The sequence below is a fragment of the Saccopteryx bilineata genome, chromosome 2, assembly GCF_036850765.1.
Source record: "Saccopteryx bilineata isolate mSacBil1 chromosome 2, mSacBil1_pri_phased_curated, whole genome shotgun sequence".
Classification (NCBI taxonomy): domain Eukaryota; kingdom Metazoa; phylum Chordata; class Mammalia; order Chiroptera; family Emballonuridae; genus Saccopteryx; species Saccopteryx bilineata.
Window position 1 is genome coordinate 10,333,175 of NC_089491.1, and position 20,321 is coordinate 10,353,495.

A 20,321-nucleotide genomic window follows, 5' to 3' on the forward strand; every position below is an offset into this window, starting at 1 on the left:
GTTATTCTCAGCAGCCTGCTTTTGTGTGTGTAAGTAGTAATGGGATAGACTGCTTGGAGGCATAATGGAATAGTGGAAAAATAAAGGCTTTGTGATCAGATATAGGTAAAAACCCAGGCATCCCAGGCTGCTAACCTGTACTGAACACAGAACTAAGGGTGCCCTATTTTGTGGCACCCTCACTATAGCTCTATGACTATGGTACTTATCTTTTTTCTTCAGATGAGGAAACAGGCTTTCAGAGGATGGGTGACTTGCCTAAGCTTGTACAGGAGAGCTGAAACTTGAATTCCTGTAGGGCATACCAGAGTTCATCTTAAGTCCTTTTATGTCAGTTTTAAGCAGTATTGGTTATTGTAGCTGTGTGATCCTGAGCAAGTTGGGTTTTTTGAATCTTGAAATTCTGTGCCTAAAATAAGAGAATAACAACAGATTTAAAATAGCACTCATAAATCACCCAGTCCTTGGCCCAAAGCTATTTATTGAGTACTTACTAATATACCATTTGCCCAAATTCAGTGTAATTGGGAAGTAAAATAACCCAAGGCAATATATAATTGCTGACATAGTAAAGTTTATGTTAGTACAACAAATTTGGAGAGGGAATGTTTGATGTAGGAGAGAGTAATTAGAAAAGCCTTAAAAGAGGAAGTATGTATTAAATGTGGACTGGAATGATGGGATGTGCATTTTTTACACAGTAAAAGCAGAGGTTACTAGAATTTGGACATGACACAAAGATACAACTTGAGAGTACTTGGGAAAGAGATGAATGGCTGCAGCTCTATTAATATCTACCATGTATCAGAGAGGCCTTGGCCAATTATGAAAAACCTTGAAAACCAGGTACAGGATTTTAACCCATATTTTAAGAAACGTAATAAGTGATATTTCAGGATAAGTTTCCTAGTGAGTTGATGATCTTGCCAGAACGCCTACCCCACCTCCAGTCTTGTCTGTCATTTCTGGGGTTCTTTACCCTTTCTAGCTTGGTGATATTTGGGGGGATAGTTGGGATTGAAGTAGTTTGTGTTTCTGTAATTTGGGGATTATATAAAATACCAATTTGTGGAACCAGCAGATGTTTTGACATTATTTCTTGTCACAGCTCATTTATTTATTTATTAAATTTTTATTTAGATAGGAGAGAAAGAAAGAAGGGGGAAGCAGGAAGCATCAGCTCCCATATGTGCCTTGACCAGTTGAGCCCAGGGTTTTAAACTGGCAACCTCAGCATTCCAGGTCGACGCTTTATCCACTGCACATTTCCTAGAAGAAAGGTCCTGTTTTTCTGAAGTTGGAAACAGGGAGGCAGTCAGACAGACTCCGGCATGCGCCCGACTGGGATCCACCCACATGCCCACCAGGGGGGGCGATGCTCTGCCCATCTGGGGCGTTGCTCTGTTGCAACCAGAGCCATTCTAGCGCCTGAGGCAGAGGCCATGGGGCCATCCTCAGTGCCTGGGCCAACTTTGCTCCAATGGAGCCTTGGCTGCGGGAGGAGAAGAGAGAGACAGAGAGGAAGGGGAGGGGTGGAGAAGCAGATGGGTGCTTTTCCTGTGTGCCCTGGCCGGGAATTGAACCCGGGACTCCTGCATGCCAGGCTGATGCTCTACCACTGAGCCAACCGGCCAGGGCCCAAGAAAGGTCATTTTTAACATCACAGATGTAAAAAGGAACCATTTCTGCACAAAGGCAGCCATATTGGTTTTGCAAAAAACTAGTATCCTCGTTTTTGCCATTCGTGAACATCAGTGAGAGACTAGTCCCCAGCTTGTTGGTGTCTACTCTTCTACGTTGTCTCATTACTGATGCATAAAAATATGTTCAAATATGGAAGTAGTTTAAGAGAAAGTTTTATGCCTTCTTCCATCTTTACTTGATAGATTCCAAGGGTCTACCCAAAAAAGTGTACACAAGGAATCTAGATAGACTGAAAGGGATAGTACCTTCAAGGAGAAATTTTATAATACATTAATGAGCATGTCTTATTTTCAAGGATGGCCTTGTTAAAGGTAACATTGTGCTTATGTGCTGGTAATATACCAACAACAATAAAAATGCAGTGAAATTTATTTTAATTGGTTAACTGACATAGAATCTATAATCTGTGGTATCACAGGGCTGTTAGCATACTCTCAGGAGTTGGATCTATTCAAACCCTTGAAAATGGAACACATTGCTTTTAGTTCTGCCATCTGATTGTTTGCAGTGTTGATCTTTCAAGGCAAAAAAAGTTCTTTTCTTGGAATACTGTTCCCAAGCTTGTGATCTGTTCTGCAGAGGATTGAGTATCTAAACCACACTTTTTTCTTAAGAGTTTTCTGGCTGGATCCTCTCTGAAGGGTATCTGGGAGCTGTGAGAACATTTCACTCAGCATGATGTAGAGCAGTGATTTTTCAACCTTTTTCATCTCATGGCACACAACTAAAACTTTGCAGCACACCAAAATACAAAACCAAAACATCTTTCTTGCCCATCTGACCAAAAAATATGATTCACTTACACTGGATGGGTATTATTGTGTTTGCTTTTGTCATTTTTTAATTTGACAGTCTAAGAGGAAGGAGGTCAGTGCCCCTGACTAAATAGATATTGCATGTTTTAAAATTGTGTGACAGAGCCAGAGAGAGGGACAGACAGGAAGAGAGAGAGATGAGAAACATCAATTCTTTGTTGCAGCTCCTTAGTTGTTCATTGATTGCTTTCTCATATGTGCCTTGGCCGGGGTGGGGCGGGGGGGGGGAGGCTCTACAACAGACCGAGTGATCCGTTGCTCGAGCCAGCGACCTTGTGCTCAAGCTGGTGAGCCTTGCACAAACCAGATGAGCCTGCGCTCAAGCTGGTGACCTCAGGGTCTCGAGCCTGGGTCCTCCACATCCCAGTCCGACGCTCTATCCACTGTGCCACTCTCTGGTCAGGCTAAAATGTTTATTTATTCATTTGAGAGAGAGAGAGAGAGAAAGGGGGGAGGAGCAGGAAGCATCAACTCCCATATGTGCCTTAACCAGACAAGTGCAGGGTTTCTAACCAGCGACCTCAGTTTCAGGTCGACGCTTTATCCACTGCGCCACCACAGGTCAGGCTTTTTTATTTATCTTTTTAATTTATTCATTTTAAGAGAGAGAGGGAGAGAAAGGGGGGGAGGAGCAGGAAGCATCAACTCCAAAAACCAGGCAAGCCAAGGGTTTTGAACCGGCTACCTCAGCATGTTTTAAAAATTCTGGCAGCACACCGGTGTGCCCCCGAACACTAGTTGAAAATCGCTAATGTAGAGACCGGCTGCATAGGAGTTGGTTCAGAATGAAGCTCGTTTTGGAGAGATGCCTCACTGTCGCATCTGCCAGAGGAGTTTGGGAAACTGCAGTGCTTGGCTTTTGGTCCTGGTATGGTGCAGTGTTGGGGGGCGCCAGCAGGTGTGTGGGATGCAGGAAGCAGAGCGAGGAGAACCTGCCGGCAGGTGTCTGGGGCTGAAGGTGAAGTTCCTACTTTCTGACGCACGGTGGCGCTCAGGTCTCCTCTGCCGCGCCAGCCGTCTCTAAGGCACCTCTGCCGCCACCTGCAGTCTCAACCAAACTCTAGGTGGTGTGATGTGACGGCCAGAACGCCCAATCGACCACCGGGATTTCGGGCACCCTACGGATATAGCCAATAGGAGCCGAGGACAGGCGCGGAGGAGGCGGGCCCCGCGGCAAGCCCGGCTGAGGCGCGAGGCCCTCCTCCCGCCTCTCCGCCTACTCCATCCTCCGCCGCCTCAGCTTCCCGAGCGAGCCCTGCGGCCGCCGGAGCAGCTCCCGCGGCGGAGCAGGAGCCGGATGGTCAGAGGAGCCCGGCAGCCTCAGCAGCCGCGAAGTCGCCTGGCCCCCAGGTAGGGCGGGGACTGGGTGGAGGTTGGGGTTGGGGATGGGGCACGGGAGCGGGCCCAGGGGCAGCGGTTTGGGGCCGTGAAGCGTTCGGGGCGCAGAGACTGGAGAGGCGGGGGATTTCGGTTGGAGGGATTCGGGGGCTGCCTAGGGAGGCGGGGCGGGCTGGGCAGCAAACGCAGCCTCGAGGCCGGAAGGCATGGGCGGGGGGCGCGCCGAGGGGTGAGGCTGGGGGCGCTGGCCGGGAGGTGCCGGGCGCGCGCGCGGTGGCGGGGCCGTGGAATGCGGGGGGCGCGGGGTCCGGAGGGGCGGGGCTCGGGGGGATAGTGCACGCTCGCCGCGGGGTGCTGGGCACGGGGAAGGGAGGCTGGAGGGGCTTGCAGGGGTGACGAGGCAGACAATGAGTAGGTGGTGCTGGGTGGTTTTGGGGAACTGGGCTGTGACGGATGGAGCGAGAGATCAGGAGGCAGAGCGGGGTTGGGACCGAGTAGACGTTAGGGAAACAGGAGGAGTCCCAGCATTTCTTGATCTTGGTATATAGGGGAAACAGAGCCTAGGCATTTGGAAGGTCAGGTGTGGGTTTAGCGGGTCTGTAGTCCTAGAGGGTGGTATATCGAGTTCTTGATTGGCAGAATAGGGCCCGGGGACGTGTTCTTGTATGTTACTTTTAGTTATCATCTTATTTGTTTGGTCTACAGACTGACTGGCACAGTGGAGAAACCACCTCGAAAACGGAAAAGCAGGTAAGGCAAAATGCCTTCCTATTTTGTTTCGTGTTTTCCCACTTGCTTGACTACACCTGTGCCATAATGCATAATTATACACTGTCAGTAAATGAAGTCTTTTATTTAGCTCTTTTCTTAATAAGTATAACTATCTGCAAGACTTTGGGGGGGATAATCTAAGATTATATGGGAAAGAGATGTGGATAATTGAGAAATCCTAGTTTTTTTACTTTAGCCATAATTTCAACTTCTTCAGCTCTGTGTTAAAAGCTAATGTTTATTGATCATCTACTACTTTCCAGGTGCTTTATGGTGTGCAAGTGCTTTATATGTATTATTTTCTGTAATCCTTGAAGTGCCCCAAGGAAGTATTCATCGTTTAAATATTTTGCACAATAGGGAACTGACCAACAGAAAGACCAAGCATTTACTCAAGATCACACATGTAGCAAGTGACAGAACCAGGATTTGAATGTAGGCAGTCTGACTCCAGGGCTTAAACTGAAACATTATACTAGACTGCCTCTAATAAATATCCAATGGAAGATAGGTTTTCTTGTTGCCTTTTCTGTTTTTATTGTACAAAAAGTCTAATGAATCGTTGAACCATAGGAAAATAGAAAAAAGGGCTTATATAGTCTGCAAACAAGTGAGTTAGTCCTTGGGTAATGAACAAGGGCATATATCCATCCCACAAACTTTTTTCTTTTTTCTTTTTTCTTTTTTCTTTTTTGTATTTTTCTGAAGCTGGAAACGGGGAGAGACAGTCAGACAGACTCCCGCATGCGCCCACCGGGATCCACCTGGCACACCCACCAGGGGCAACGCTCTGCCGACCAGGGGGCGATGCTCTGCCCCTCCGCGGTGTCGCTCTGTTGTGACCAGAACCAGTCTAGCGCCTGGGGCAGAGGCCAAGGAGCCATCCCCAGGGCCCCGGCCATCTTTGCTCCAATGGAGCCTCGGCTGCGGGAGGGGAAGAGAGAGACAGAGAGGAAGGAGAGGGGGAGAGGTGGAGAAGCAGATGGGCGCTTCTCCTGTGAGCCCTGGCCGGGAATTGAACCCGGGACTTCTGCATGCCAGGCCAACGCTCTACCACTGAGCCAACTGACCAGGGCCCATTCCACAAACATTTTTGAGTGCCTTCAACATCTCAGGTACTATATAGCAATTCTATGTAGTCATTAGGAGATTGCTTTTTCACATAGGTAGGCACTGATCTAGAGAAAGTAAGCTGTCCTATGGAGATTATGACCAGTAGGACTGCTATCATAGTTAATGCTTGGTAAGTCATCTATGTTAGTACACGGAAAACCTCAACAGTAGGTAGATGTGAAATGCTATGGCAGTGCAAACAGCCATAGTTTCTTTATTTTTTTTTACATATTTTTAAAGATTTTATTTATTGATTTTTTTAGAGAGAGGAGAGGAAGAGAGAAAGGAAGGGAAGGGGACAGGAAACATCAACTCTTAGTTGCTTCTCATATGTACCTTGACTGTGCAAACTCAGAGCTTTGAACTGGCAACCTCAGCATTACAAGTCAATGCCATCTCTACTGCACCACCATTGGTCAGGCCAGCTGTAAGTTCCCTTAAAAATTTTTGTTTTAATTGATTTTAGAGAGAATGAACGAGAGAGAGAGAGACATCAATTTGTTCCACTTTAAAAAAATTTTTTTTTTTTTTTTTTTTTTTTTTGCATTTTTCTGAAGCTGGAAACAGGGAGAGACAAACAGACTCGCGCATGCGCCCGACCGGGATCCACCCGGCACGCCCATCAGGGCGAAGCTCTGCCCACCAGGGGGTGATGCTCTGCTCATCCTGGGCGTCGCCATGTTGCCACCAGAGCCACTCTAGCGCCTGAGGCAGAGGCCACAGAGCCATCCCCAGCGCCCGGGCCATCTTTGCTCCAATGGAGCCTTGGCTGCGGGAGGGGAAGAGAGAGACAGAGAGGAAGGTGCAGCGGAGGGGTGGAGAAGCAAATGGGCGCTTCTCCTGTGTGCCCTGGCCGGGAATCGAACCTCCCCACGCTAGGCCGACGCTCTACCGCTGAGCCAACCGGCCAGGGCAAAAAAATTTTATTGATTGATTTTAGAGAAAAGAGAGAGAGAGAAAGAGGAAATGGGGAGGAGTGGGAAGCATTACCTCATAGTAGTTGTTTCTTGTATGTGCCTTGACCAGGTAAGCCTGGGGTTTAAGCCAGCAATCTCAGCATTCCAGGTTGATGCTTTATCCACTACACCACCTCAGAGACCCTGTTGTTCCACTTATTTATGCATTCATTAGTTGATTCTTGTATGTGCCCTGACCAGGGATTGAACCTGTAATCTTGGATGTTGGAACAGTGCTCTGACCAACTAAGCTAACTAGCCAGGGCTCAGCCATCATCCCTTGGTCACTTGTTAGACCTATACTATTTTTTTTTTTTTTTAGTGAGAAGAGGGGAGATTGAGAGGCAGACCCCTGCATGCACCCTGACTGGGATCCACTGACAACCCCTGTCTGGGGTTGATGCTCAAATCAACCAAGCTATTTTTAGCGCCTAAGGCTGACACTGGGACCAGCTGAGCTATCCTCACTGCCTGTGGCCCATGCTCATACCAATTGAGCCACTGGCTAGAGGAGGGCGAGAGGGAGAGAGAAGCAGATGTTCATTTTTCTTGTGTGCCCTGACTGGGAATTGAACCCAGGTTGTCCATGTGCCAGACCAATGATCTATCAAATGAGCCAACCAGCCAGGGCCGGCCTGTGCTGTTCAATATGGTAAACATATGTGGCTGTTTAGCACTTGAAATGTGGCTAGTATGACTCAGGAACTGAAATTTTAATATTAATGATAATTTAAATTTAAAAACTGATACTTGATTCATTATTGGAAAATGTTTCAGTATGTTTTGAACAATTTGGGTATATGAATCTACTTTTTCATCTATAAATTTTATGAAGTTTAAATACAGATAAAATATTTTCAGTGAAAACAACGTCCAAAATGAAGTGTATTCTAAATATAAAACACCAGCTTTCAGGTTAGTAAAAAAAAAAAAAAAAGTAAAATTTCTCAATACTAATTTTTAAATTGATTACATAGTGAAAATAATATTTTAGATATATTGGGTTAAATAACAGTATTACTAAAATTATTTTCACTTTTCTAAATCACATATTACGTATCAGAGTGTTGACTCAGTGTACGAAAGTTGCAGGTTTAATCCAGGTCAGGGCACATACAGGAAGAGATCGATGTTTCTGTCTTTCTATCTCCCTTCCTCTCTTTCTAAAATAAATAAATAATTTAAGAAAAAATAAAGAAAATTACATATGGCTTGTATTATATTTGTTTTCGACAGCCCTTGTTTAACTCTCCTTGCCGTGCTGCACTCTTGTAGTAGCCTGACTTGGTTCCCTACCTCAAAGCTATAATTTATTCACCGTACTGTGCAAAGCATGTAATTCTCATGCTTAAGATTTTTCTGTTTCCTTACTGCTGATTGACCATAATTCAGACTTTTAGCTAATCATAAAAATGAGAGCTTATTTCACTTCTGCCTATCTTTCTGGCCACAGTTTAGTCCTGTGGCCATGGAAGTTCTCAATAACGGACCTATTAAATGTCTAATATTAAATGACTTAACTTTCTGGTGAACCCTACATGAGGAGTTAATTACTGAATGTAACTCTATGTTCTGTTTGCCATTCCCAGAACTTATGTTCTCTCTTTGCTCTGTTTTTTTTTTAAATATACTTTTCCTTTTTCTCTGGAATACTTCTTCCTTGTTCCTTGTCAAGTGCCCTCCTTTAAGACTTAGCTCAGGCCTGACCTGTGGTGGTGCAGTGGATACGATAAGGTTGATCTGGAATGCTGAGGTCGCCGGTTCGAAACCTTGCACTTGTCTGGTCAGGTCACATATGGGAGTTGATGCTTCCTGCTCCCCCCCCCCGCCACACACACTCTCACTCTCCTCTCTAAAATGAATGAATAAATAAATAATTTTTAAAAAGACCTAGCTCAGCCTGACCTGTGGTGGCACAGTGGATAAAGTGTCGCCCTGGAAATGCTGAGGTCGCCGGTTCGAAACCCTGGGCTTGCCTGGTCAAGGCACATATGGGAGTTGATGCTTCCAGCTCCTCCCCCCCTCCTCCCTCTCTCTCTCTCTCTCTCTCTCTCTCTCTCTCTCCTCTCTAAAAATGAAAAAAAAAAAAAAAAAAAAGACCTAGCTCAGACATCACACCCTGTGTGCTGACCTTCCCCACCTCTCCTCCTTCCTCTGCTCTACCATGATAGCCCTTGATAGCCTTTGCTCCCTTGATAGCCCTTTTATTTTTTAATTAAACTTATTGGAATGAACTCCCATGATTGAGTTCATACTCACCTAGTTATAATGGTTTGGGTTGAATTTGAATCCTAGCTCTGTCAAATACAAGTTGTGAGATCCTATGCAAGTTATTAAACTCTGAGCCTAGCTTCCTTACCTGTAGAACAGAAGTAACAATTCAGCTCTTATTGAGTTGTAGAAGGCTTAGTATGGCGCCTGGCATATGGAAAATACACAATAAATTTTAGATTAAAAACCACCTATCAAATACCTTTTATTTTCCATCTCTTCTAAAAATATATGCTGTCTAAAGGATTAATAAGATGTATATTAGGCCAAGAAGAAATGAGATAGGGATAGTAAAATTAAACCAGTGGCAGAGTTAGTCTGTAGACTAGAAATTAATGCACAATTCCTAAAGGTGGGTTTCATATTTGGCTGTGAGTTTCCTAGAGTAAAGCAAAGAAGAAAATAAAACTCAACTTCCAGATTCATGGTGTCTGTAAACTCAAACACAGATTGTCAAAAGAAGCTTTTTGACTCTTCATATCTGAGAGGAATTTCTCTCAGTGGTCTTCAGCATGGGGACACTGGTTTGGTGGGAAAGAAAATCCCAATGATTAATATAGTAGTGAGTTTTTAAAAGATTGCTTTTTATTTTTACCTCAAAATTTTCCATTGATTTGAGAAAGAGAGAGGAACGGAGAGAGAGAAGAGAGAAAGAAGCATCAACTCGTTCCACTTTGTTGTTCCATTTAGTTGTGCACTGGTTGATAAAGATTGCTTTTTATAGTCTGTCCTGTGGTGGCACAGTGGCCAAAGTGTTGACCTGGAGCACTGAGGTTGCTGGTTAGAACTCTGGGCTTGCCTGGTCAAGGCATGTATGGAAAGCAACTACTGTAAGTTGATGCTTTCTGATTCTCTCATCTCTTTCTCTCTCTCTCTTTTTATCTCTTTTTCCTCTATCTAAAAATCAATAAAAGAAAAAAAGGTTGCTCCTTCCTCCCTCCCTCTCCTCCCTCCCTCCCTCCCTCTCCTCCCTCCCTCTCCTCCCTCCCTCCCTCCCTCCCTCCCTCCCTCCCTCCCTCCCTCCCTCCTTCCCTCTCCTCCCTCCCTCCCTCCCTCTCCTTCCTTCCTTCCTTCCTTCCTTCCTTCCTTCCTTCCTTCCTTCCTTCCTTCCTCTTTCCTTCCTTGCTCTTTCCTTCCTTCCTCCCTTCTTTTTTGCTTCCTTTCTTTCCTTTCTTTCTTTTTTAGTGAGAGAAGGGGAGACAGAGACAGACTCCTGCATGTGCTCCGACCAGGATCCACCCGGCAAGTCCACTAGGGGCTGATGTTTTGCCCATCTGGGGCTTGCTCTGTTGCAGTGGAGGCCATTTTTTAGCTCCTGTGGTGGAGGCCATAGAGCCATCCTCTGTGCCTGGGGCCAGTTGAGCCATGGCTGCAGGAGGGGAGGAGAAGAGAAAGGTAGAGAGAGAGAGAAGTGAGAGGGGACAGATGGACAAGCAGATGGGTGCTTCTGCTGTGTGCCCTGGCTGGGAATTGAACTTAGGACATCCACACGCCGGGCCAACACTCAACCACTGAGCCAGCTGGCCAGGGCAAGATTGCTTCTTAATGCTTCTCAATCCAGGTTCAGGGTAATGCCAGTGAACAAAACATCTTCCAAAGAGCTGAAAGCAATGTGGTTTGTGTATACAGTTCCTGATAGTTGAGCTCAGTTCAGTGATAAAGAGAAATGAATGAGCCACAGGGACACTTGCTTGTCTCCAGCACCTAGAATAGAAAACTGTTGACTGAATTATTGAGTGAATGAGTCCTTTTCCCTGAATATTATTTCTCGTAACCAAGTTTATAACTATCAGGGAGCAGTGAGTTTAAGCTTTTATTCTTAGTCAACAATTATGAGGTTGTGTATTGTGACTGTATGTCTGATTAAAGTCAGATCCTGATCAAGTCGGGATTTTGACCTGAGTGAACAGCCAGCATACATCTCTAAAGAGGTCCTGTGGCTAAGACCAAGATTTTCCTCAGAAGTCAGTTTTGAGCCTGACCAGGCGGTGGCACAGTGGATAGAGCGTCGGACTGGAATGTGGAGGACCCAGGTTCGAGACCCCAGGGTCGCCAGCTTGAGTGTGGGCTCATCTGGTTTGAGCAAAGCTCACCAGCTTGGACCCAAGGTCGCTGGCTTGAGCAAGGGGTTACTCGGTCTGCTGAAGGCCCCCAGTCAAGGCACATATGAGAAAGCAATCAGTGAACAACTAAGGTGTCACAACGAAAAACTGATGATTGATGCTTCTCATCTCTCTCTCTGTTCCTGACTGTCCCTATCTATCCCTCTCTCTGACTCTCTGTCTCTGTAAAAAAAAATAATAAAAAAGTCAGTTTGGGGATTGCTCTAAAAATAGAAAACGAGATGGCTAGTTAAGGCCCTAAAGATGGATTATAGAGAAAAGATGTAATGACTGTAGCCAGAAATTTTTTACATTGTTATTATCAGTTTCATCTGTGGCCATAAAAATTCTCTTTCTCTTTTTTTTTTTTTTTACAGAGACAGAGTCAGAGAGAGGGATAGACAGACAGGAATGGAGAGAGATGAGAAGCATCAATCATTAGTTTTTCGTTTCAACACCCTAGTTGTTCATTGATTGCTCTCTCATATGTGCCTTGACCGCAGGTCTTCAGCAGACCGAGTAACCCCCTGCTTGAGCCAGCGACCTTGGGTCCAAGCTGGTGAGCTTTGCTCAAACCAGATGAGCCTACGCTCAAGCTGGCGACCTCGGGGTCTCGAACCTGGGTCCTCCGCATCCCAGTCCTACGCTCTGCTCCACCACCTGGTCAGGCTAAAAATTCTCATTATCAAATGATACAACTTCCTGGTAAATACTTTAAATGAATTAATTGCTGAGTGTAGCCTTAAGTACTCCTTTGAGTTGGCCTGTTGTGTCGAGTTGTTGACTATTATACTATGTAATACATAGTATAATATTTTAGAAAACATTTGCCATTTTACATTTTAGAAAATCATTGTCAAAAGTGTGATTTTTATTGATACATTTAAAAATTTTTATTTATTGACTTTAGAGAGAGATAAGAAGGGAGAGAGGGAAAGAAACATTGATCTGCTCTTCCACCTACCCGTGCACTCATTGGTTGCTTACTGCATGTCTCCTGACCGAGGATTGAACCTGCAATCTTGGTGCATTAGGAACACTTCAGCCAACCAGCTGAGCTTGCTGGCCAGGGCATGATTTTTATTTTAGAATAGTTGTTACGTCATTCTTTTTTTTGATAGCTATGAGTTAGGACCGAGTTGTCTTTTGAGAACCTTCCTAGTACAGACCAAACTATTACAAGAAAAACTCAAGTAATTTGAGGTATACAAGCATCCCCTATCCTACTGTTATTGTTTTTGTGTGTCATTTTTTTCCCACTAAAATTTTTATTTCCTTGTCTTAGCTCCTTTTTGTATCAGTAGTATTGAGGAGGTACTTAATAAAACTAATGAACTAATACATAAATTGGTGACAGAAAGTTGGTGTGGATAAGGTGCTTCAAAATAATGTAATATTTGCCTGACCAGGCGGTGGCGCAGTGGATAGAGCGTCGGACTGGGATGCAGAGGATCCAGGTTCGAGACCCCGAGGTCGCCAGCTTGAGCACGGGCTCATCTGGTTTGAGCAAAAGCCCACCAGCTTGAACCCAAGGTTGCTGGCTCCAGCAGGAGGTTACTCGGTCTGCTGAAGGCCCACGGTCAAGGCACATATGAGAAAGCAATCAATGAACAACTAAGGTGTTGCAACGCACAATGAAAAACTAATGATTGATGCTTCTTATTTCTCTCTGTTCCTGTCTGTCTATCCCTCTCTCTGACTCACTCTCTGTCTCTGTAAAAAAAAAAAAAAAAAAAAAAGTAATATTTAATACCCTTGATAAACTGTACTAGACTGAATTTTAAGATTAGGAAACTTCAACTCAGTGTGGTTTTGGAAAATTCTGAAGGCTTCAATAAAGTGTGGGTTATGAGTCACAGAATCCTTCACAGAATCCTTTTAGATCCTATTTGGAATAAGAGCCCTTTGTTTGGATAGGATTCACATTAATTAAAACTTTGTTGTATGGTTTGGGTGTTGTTTGCGAGTACATGAAACATAGAGTTTATTCTGTTATTATTTATTAATTGTATTACTTTCCATATGAACAACTGTAAACCTACTGTTGCCTTACACTGTACAGGTATGCTAGGTTGGATGACTCAGTGAATGGCTCATTAAGAAGATTCAATGAACTGAGGAATGTGAAGTATCTGATACAGTTACATGGCATGCATGCATGAAGGACTCAACAGATACTGTGACTTTGTTAGTTTAATTATTTTTATTTATCCTTTTCTTCTAGCCTTTTTTTTTTTTTTTTTTTTTTTGTATTTTTCTGAAGCTAGAAATGGGGAGAGACAGTCAGACAGACTCCCGCATGCGCCCGACCGGGATCCACCCGGCACGCCCACCAGGGGGCGATGCTCTGCCCCTCCATAGCGTAGCTCTGCCGCGACCAGAGCCACTCTAGCGCCTGGGGCAGAGGCCAAGGAGCCATCCCCAGCGCCCGGGCCATCTTTGCTCCAATGGAACCTTGGCTGCGGGAGGGGAAGAGAGAGACAGAGAGGAAGGAGAGGGGGAGGAGTGGAGAAGCAGATGGGCGCTTCTCCTGTGTGCCCTGGCCGGGAATCGAACCTGGGACTTCCGCACGCCAGGCTGACGCTCTACCACTGAGCCAACCGGCCAGGGCTTCTTCTAGTCTTTGTAAAAATAAGCTTTATTGAGATATTATTTACATATATAAAATTGACTTTTTTTTTTTTTTTTTTTTTTTTTAACAGAGACAGAGAGAGAGTCAGATAGAGGGATAGATAGGGACAGATAGACAGGAACGGAGAGAGATGAGAAGCATCAATCATCAGTTTTTCGTTGCAACACCATAGTTGTTCATTGATTGTTTTCTCATATGTGTCATGACCGTGGGCCTTCAGCAGACTGAGTAACCCCCCACTCGAACCAGTGACCTTGGGTCCATGCCAGTGAGCTTTTTTTTATTTAAATATTTTATTTATTGATTTTTTAGAGAGAGAGGAGTGAGAGAGAGAGACAGAGAGAGAGAGAAGGGGGAGGAGCAGGAAGCATCAACTCCCATATGTGCCTTGACCAGGCAAGCCCAAGGTTTCGAACCGGCGACCTCAGTGTTCCAGGTCGACGCTTTATCCCACTGCGCCACCACAGGTCAGGCCCAGTGAGCTTTTTTGCTCAAGCCAGATGAGCCCATGCTCAAGCTGGCTATCCTGGGGTCTCGAACCTGGGTCCTTCCGCATCCCAGTCCGACGCTCTATCCACTGCGCCACCGCCTGATCAGGCAAAATTGACCCCCCCCCCCAAGCTGGAAACGGGAGGCAGACAGACTCTCGCATGCGCTGACCGGGATCCACCCGGCACGCCCACCAGGGGGCGATGCTCTGCCCATCTTGGGGCATTGCTCTGCTGCAATCAGAGCCATTCTAGTGCCTGAGGCAGAGGCCACAGAGCCATCCTCAGCGCCTGGGCAAACTTTGCTCCAGTGGAGCCTTGGCTGTGGGAGGGGAAGAGAGAAACAGAGAGGAAGGAGAGGGGGAGGGTTGGAGAAACAGATGGGCACCTCTCCTGTGTGCCCTGGCCGGGAATCGAATCTGGGACTCCTGCACGCCAGGCCGACGCTCTACCACTGAGCCAACCGGCCAGGGCGAAAATTGACCATTTTTAAGCGTACAATGTGATGACTTTTGATAGACGTATGCAGTTTTGTAACCACTACTGCAATTATGATCTGGAACATTACCATTGCTGTCCCCACCCCCACATTCGCTCGTGTTCCCTGTAGTCGTGGTTCTGGCGACCACCAGTATTTTTACCTATCAGTAAAAGTTGTCTTTTTTGAAATTTCATGTAAGTGAATCACTCACTATATAGTCCTTTATGTGTAGCTTCTTCCCCTTGAAATTCATCCGTGTTGTTCAAAAGATATTCTTTTTGAGATAGCCATGAAATTATTTTCTTTCATTCTATTTTCCTTTTTCTTTTTTTTTTTTTATTAAGTTTCTTATTTATTGCTTGATTTTAGCCAGAGAGGAAGGGAGAGAGAGCGAGACGGGAACATCGATCCGTTCCTGTATGTGCTCTGACCAGGGATCGAACCGGCAGCCTCTGTGCTTTGGGCTGATGCTGTAACCCATGGAGCTATGGCCAGGGCTCTTTTTTCTTTCATTCTTTAGTTGTCAAAGACTTTACAAATAAAATTCTCTTGTCTTTCTGGCAAAAGAAAAAAAAATTCATTCGTGTTACTGTTTACAGTTGTGGTTATTGCTGAGGAACCTTCTATCGGATGATTTTTCCACAATTTGTTCAGTCACTCAGCAGTTGATAGTTGTTTTGTGTCTGGTTTTTGGCTAGTATGAGTACAATTGTTCTGAACATTTGAGTGAAGTCTTTGTGCAGATGTATGTTTTCATTTCTCCAGAGTAAATGCCAAGGAGTCGCCTTGCTGGGTCTTATGGCAAGTATATTTTTAGCTTTTTAAGAGACTGTGAAACTGTTTTTCAAAGTAGTAGAACCATTTTGTATACCCCCGCCAGTAATGTATGGGATTCCATTTGTTTTGTATCCTTGCCAATACTTGATACTGCCCTTTTTTTTTATATAGTGAGGTAGAGAGAGAGATGAGAAGCAGCAACTTGTAGTTGTGTCACTTTTGTTGTTTGATGATTGCTTCTCATATATACTGTGACTGGGGGCTCCAGCTGAGCCAGTGACCTTTGCGCTCAAGCCAGAGACTGTGGGATCATGTCTGTGATCCTACACTCAAGTGGGTGAGCCTGCACTCAGGCTGGAGGAGCCTGTGCTCAAGCCAGTGACCTTAGGGTTTCAAACATGGGTCCTCAGAGGTCCAGGTCGATGTTCTATCTACTGTACCACCACTGATCAGGCTCAATATTTTTCTTTTAAACAGCTTTATTGAGGTTATATTTGGTATACAGTAAGTGGCACATATTTAAAGTGTACAATTTGATAAATTTTGGCACATATGTGTACCATTGAAACTATCACCATTATTTGCTATCTGGGGTGTATAGTGATATATATCATTATGTGTTTTTTGTGACAAAGAGACAGACAGAGGGACAGATAGGGACAGACAAACAGGAAGGGAGAGAGATGAGAACATCAGTTCTTCGTTGCAGCACCTTAGTTGTTCGTTGATTACTTTCTCGTATGTGCCTTGACCAGGGGGCTACAGCAGAGTGAGTGACCCCTTGCTCAAGTCAGTGACCTTTGGGCGCAAGCCAGCAACCATGGAATCATGTCTATGGTCCCACACTCAAGCCAGCGACCCAATGCCCAAGCTGTTGAGCTCAAGCTGGCGACCTTAGGGTTTCGAACCTGGGTCCTCTGCATCCCAGTCCACTGCTCTATCCATTGCCTCACTGCCTGGTCAGGCTTACTATATTTTTAATTTGCCTTTCCCTAATGACTAATGTTGTTAAGTATCTTTTCATGTATTTATTAGCCATTCATATAACTTGTAAATATTCTGCTCAAGTCTTTTACCTGTTTTTGTCAGTTTCTCATCATATATACTATAGTTATAAGAGTTCTTTTTTTTGTTTGTTTGGTTTTTGTTTGTTTGTTGTTGTTTTTACAGAGACAGAGAGAGAGTCAGAGAGAGATAGACAGGGACAGACAGACAGGAACGGAGAGATGAGAAGCATCAATTATTAGTTTTTGTTGTGCATTGCGACACCTTAGTTGTTCATTGATTGCTCCCTCATATATGCCTTGACCGCGGGCCTTCAGCAGACGGAGTAACCCCTTGCTCGAGCCAGAGACCTTGGGTCCAAGCTGGTGAGCTTTTGCTCAAACCAGATGAGCCCGCGCTCAAGCGGTGACCTCAGGGTCTTGAACCTGGGTCCTCAGCATCCCAGTCCGATGCTCTATCCACTGCGCCACCGCCTGGTCAGGCTATAAGAGTTTTTTATGTGTTCTTCACATCAGTCTTTATCAGGTGTATGTTTTGCAGATATGTCTCCAGTCTGTGGCTCGCCTTTCTATAGTATCTTGGGGAGCTTTTAGCTTAAATAAAAGATTGGATAGGGACGTTTTTGCTTGAGGTAGCAGATACAAGAGGAGCGAGTTTGGAAGGTTAAGATTATTAGTTTATTTGGGCCATGTGATGTGTAAAGCACTTCAGTGTACCATCTCTAATTAGGCGGGGGGAAACATGGGTTTGGAGCTGAGAAAGATTAGGGCTGAGATGCAGGTTTAGAAGTCATTTGCGAACACTTAGTGGTTCAGTCATGACAACGAATGAAGTAACCTAGGGAAACCACGTTGAATGAAATATGAAGAAGGCTGCAGAAGGCACATACCATGGTGCGGAAGTATACCAAACTGCCTTCTGTCTGTGGATGTGCTCTCTTCCTTCACAGTGTGCTCTGTGCATGGTAGTCTTTCTGTAGGTGGTCACCAGACAACTAGTGTTTATCTCAGGGAGACAGAGCTCTGTACTCTGCTGAGAAACTGAGATTCTGGAGGAGGTAGTTATTTGGAAAACCAGAGGAAGGTTTTCCAGTTTACACTGAAACACAAGAATATCCGCTATTTACAGAGTTTCTTTGTAGTGTCTCCTTCAGCAACATCCCTACAGAAATGCAGTGGGTTTGGCAAAGCATGTGTCAGTGAAAACCTAGGGCAGAAAGCCAACGTTCAGTTCTGTGAAAGCAGATTCTACAGGGCCCAAGATAGCGTCGTCAGAGTATTCAGCATTTGCATGGTAATATTTTATTCAGGAATAAAAGCTAGACTAGATCAAGCAGTGATTTTCTAATGCGTTCAAATGGAGCCCCAAGAGTTCCTTGGGACTAGTTTAGGGGCTCCCTGGAGGATGGGATGCTAGGAGTAGCCAGAAGAAATATTAAGCAGACTAGTCTTTAGGGCCCCATTTCTACTTTCTGTCTTGTCTGTACATTTTTTTTTTTGGCCCGGGCCCTTGTCTGTACATTTTTAATATGGAAAATTTTGAATAGAGGCAAACTTAGAATACTACAGTGGACTTGAGTTGTTCATTACCCAGCTTTGCCCAGTGGAAACCTCTTTAAATCAGCTCTGGGTCCCTTTGACATGTGTCCAGTAGACTTGGATAGCTTCCTTGCTTTCTGGTTGGACAGGATATTCTAGGCCCATCTTGCATGTATTTTGCTCAGACCTAGAATCTGCCACTCTCAAAGGAGACCTACCTATTCTGGCATCATCCTGCTTCTAACTATATGTTTTATATCCTGAGATTTTATTTGAAAGAAAGGATTAAATAACCTAGAAGTAGTTTTGAAAGCAGCAAGTCTAGAAGAATGGATTATATACTGTGTTCTTTAATAATCCTCTATAAATGTAATATTTTCCATTTGGATTTTTAAAATTTACTGATTTTAGAGAGAGGGGGACCAGGGAGTAAGAGAGAGAAGCATCAACTCGTTGTTTCACTTAGTCGTTCCACTTAGTTGTGCACTCATTTATTGCTACTTGGGTGAGCTTGGAAGGGGACCCTACATTGGTTGAGCCTTGAGGAGACTATATCCCTGGTCAAAGGCTTGACTTATAATTTTGGCTTCACAAAGGCTGAGTTATATGAGCCTGTGATTTTGTTGTTGTTTTTGAGAACTCCTTTATTCTAGCACTGGCTCCATTATACCCAAAGGGCTCAATCTCTGGCTAAGATTTTCTCCAAGATAGGTCTCTGGTGGACGGTGTGTGTATGTATGTATATGTGTCTTTGTGTATTGGGTAAGCAGCTATCTTTTTATTAACAGCATTGAAGGACAATTTACTTTTTTAAAATTTTTTTTAGATTTTACTTACTCATTTTTTAGAGAGAAGAGACAGAAATAGAGACAGAGAGAGAGAAGGGGGGGAGCAGAAAGCATCAACTCCCATATGTGCCTTGACCAGGCAAGCCCAGGGTTTCAAACCAGCGACCTCAGCTTTCCAGGTCGACGCTTTATCCACTGTACTGCCACAGGTCAGGCCAAAGGACAATTTACTTTTAGGTAGTGATGTGTCTGTCCTAGTAACTGAAACTCTATAATCATTTGCTCTTCATCTTCATAGTCATTGCTCTCTGCCTGGTCTTTTGTCCCACAGACTAGAAGTTAGTTCCCTGCTGACATTCACTCATTACGAAAAGAGCCAAAATGTAGTTGCCCAGTGAAGAGTTAGTTTTCCTCTGCCTGGTACCTGCCACCAAGTTTTAAACTCTTTTTCAACGCCTTCTTGGTTTGTCCAGGAAGAATGGGCAAATCAAATCAGAGTCAAGTCAGGTGTGATAGTTAATTTTCTGTGTCAATTTAACTGGGCCACAGGCTGCTTAGACATTTGGTCAGTGTCATTTTAGATGTGTCCTTGAGGGTATTTTGGATGAGATTAACATTTCAGTCAGTAGACTCAGTAAAACAGATTGCCCTCCCTAGTGTGGGTGGACCTCATCCTTTCAATTGAAGACGTGAAAAGGACAAAAAGACTGTGTAAGAGGGAAGTCCTCCTGCCTATCTACTTGAGTTGGGAAATTAGTTTTTAAAGCCTTTGGATTCAAGTTGAAACTTTGCTCTTCTTATGTCTCAAGCCTACTGGCTCTCAGATTGAAATTGGCACCATCAGCTGTCCTGGTTTTCAGCTTTCAGACTTGGGCTGGAACCACGCCATTGGCTCTGGTGGGTCTCTAGCTTGTAGCTCTTGGTACTTCGCAGTCTCTATAATTGTGTGAGCCATTTCCTTATCTGTTTACACACACACATACCCTATTGCTTTTTTTTTTATAAGTGAGAGGAGGGGAGATAGAAAGACTCTCACATGTGCCCCAACCAGGATTCACCTGGCAACCCCCTTCTGGGGCCAGTGCTCGAAGCAACCAAGCTATCCTTAGTGCCTGAGGTCAACGCTCTGACCAACTGAGCTATCCTCAGCACCTAGGGCTGATGCTCCAACCAAATGAGCCACTGGCTGTGGAAGGGGAAGAGAGAGAGAAGGGGAAGAAAAGCAAATAGTTGCTTTTTCTGTGTGCCCTGACCAGGCATTGAACTGGGCACATCCACACACTGGGCCAATGCTTTATTCACTGAGCCAACTTGCCAGGGCCAACCCTGTTGCCTTTGTTTCTCAGCAGAACTCTGACTCATGTATAAGCCTAGTCATTTTTATGGCCTAACTTAGTTTCATTTATGTTTTCAAAGTGCTCTTAAACCTGTCATAGCTTCTGCATTACTAGCTGTGGGTTCTCTTCATAGATGCAGACTGCAACGAAATGGCCATCTTCAGCACAAGTAAGAAAAAGGAGGAGTGTTTGTGTTTTTATAAAC

General features: G+C 44.6%; 1 protein-coding gene across 2 annotated transcripts in view; it reads left to right on the top strand.

Annotated features, from left to right (window-relative positions):
• Window positions 1-3,744: 3,744 nt before the first annotated feature.
• Window positions 3,745-20,321, top strand: part of SCAI (suppressor of cancer cell invasion) — a 138,087-nt gene continuing 121,510 nt past the window's right edge. For both annotated transcript variants that reach the window (XM_066256242.1, XM_066256243.1), the window contains exons 1-2: window positions 3,745-3,869; window positions 4,563-4,607. In XM_066256242.1, the coding sequence (XP_066112339.1) occupies window positions 3,817-3,869; window positions 4,563-4,607 (98 nt within the window). In that variant the 5' untranslated portion in view covers window positions 3,745-3,816. The remainder of the gene's footprint in view (window positions 3,870-4,562; window positions 4,608-20,321) is intronic.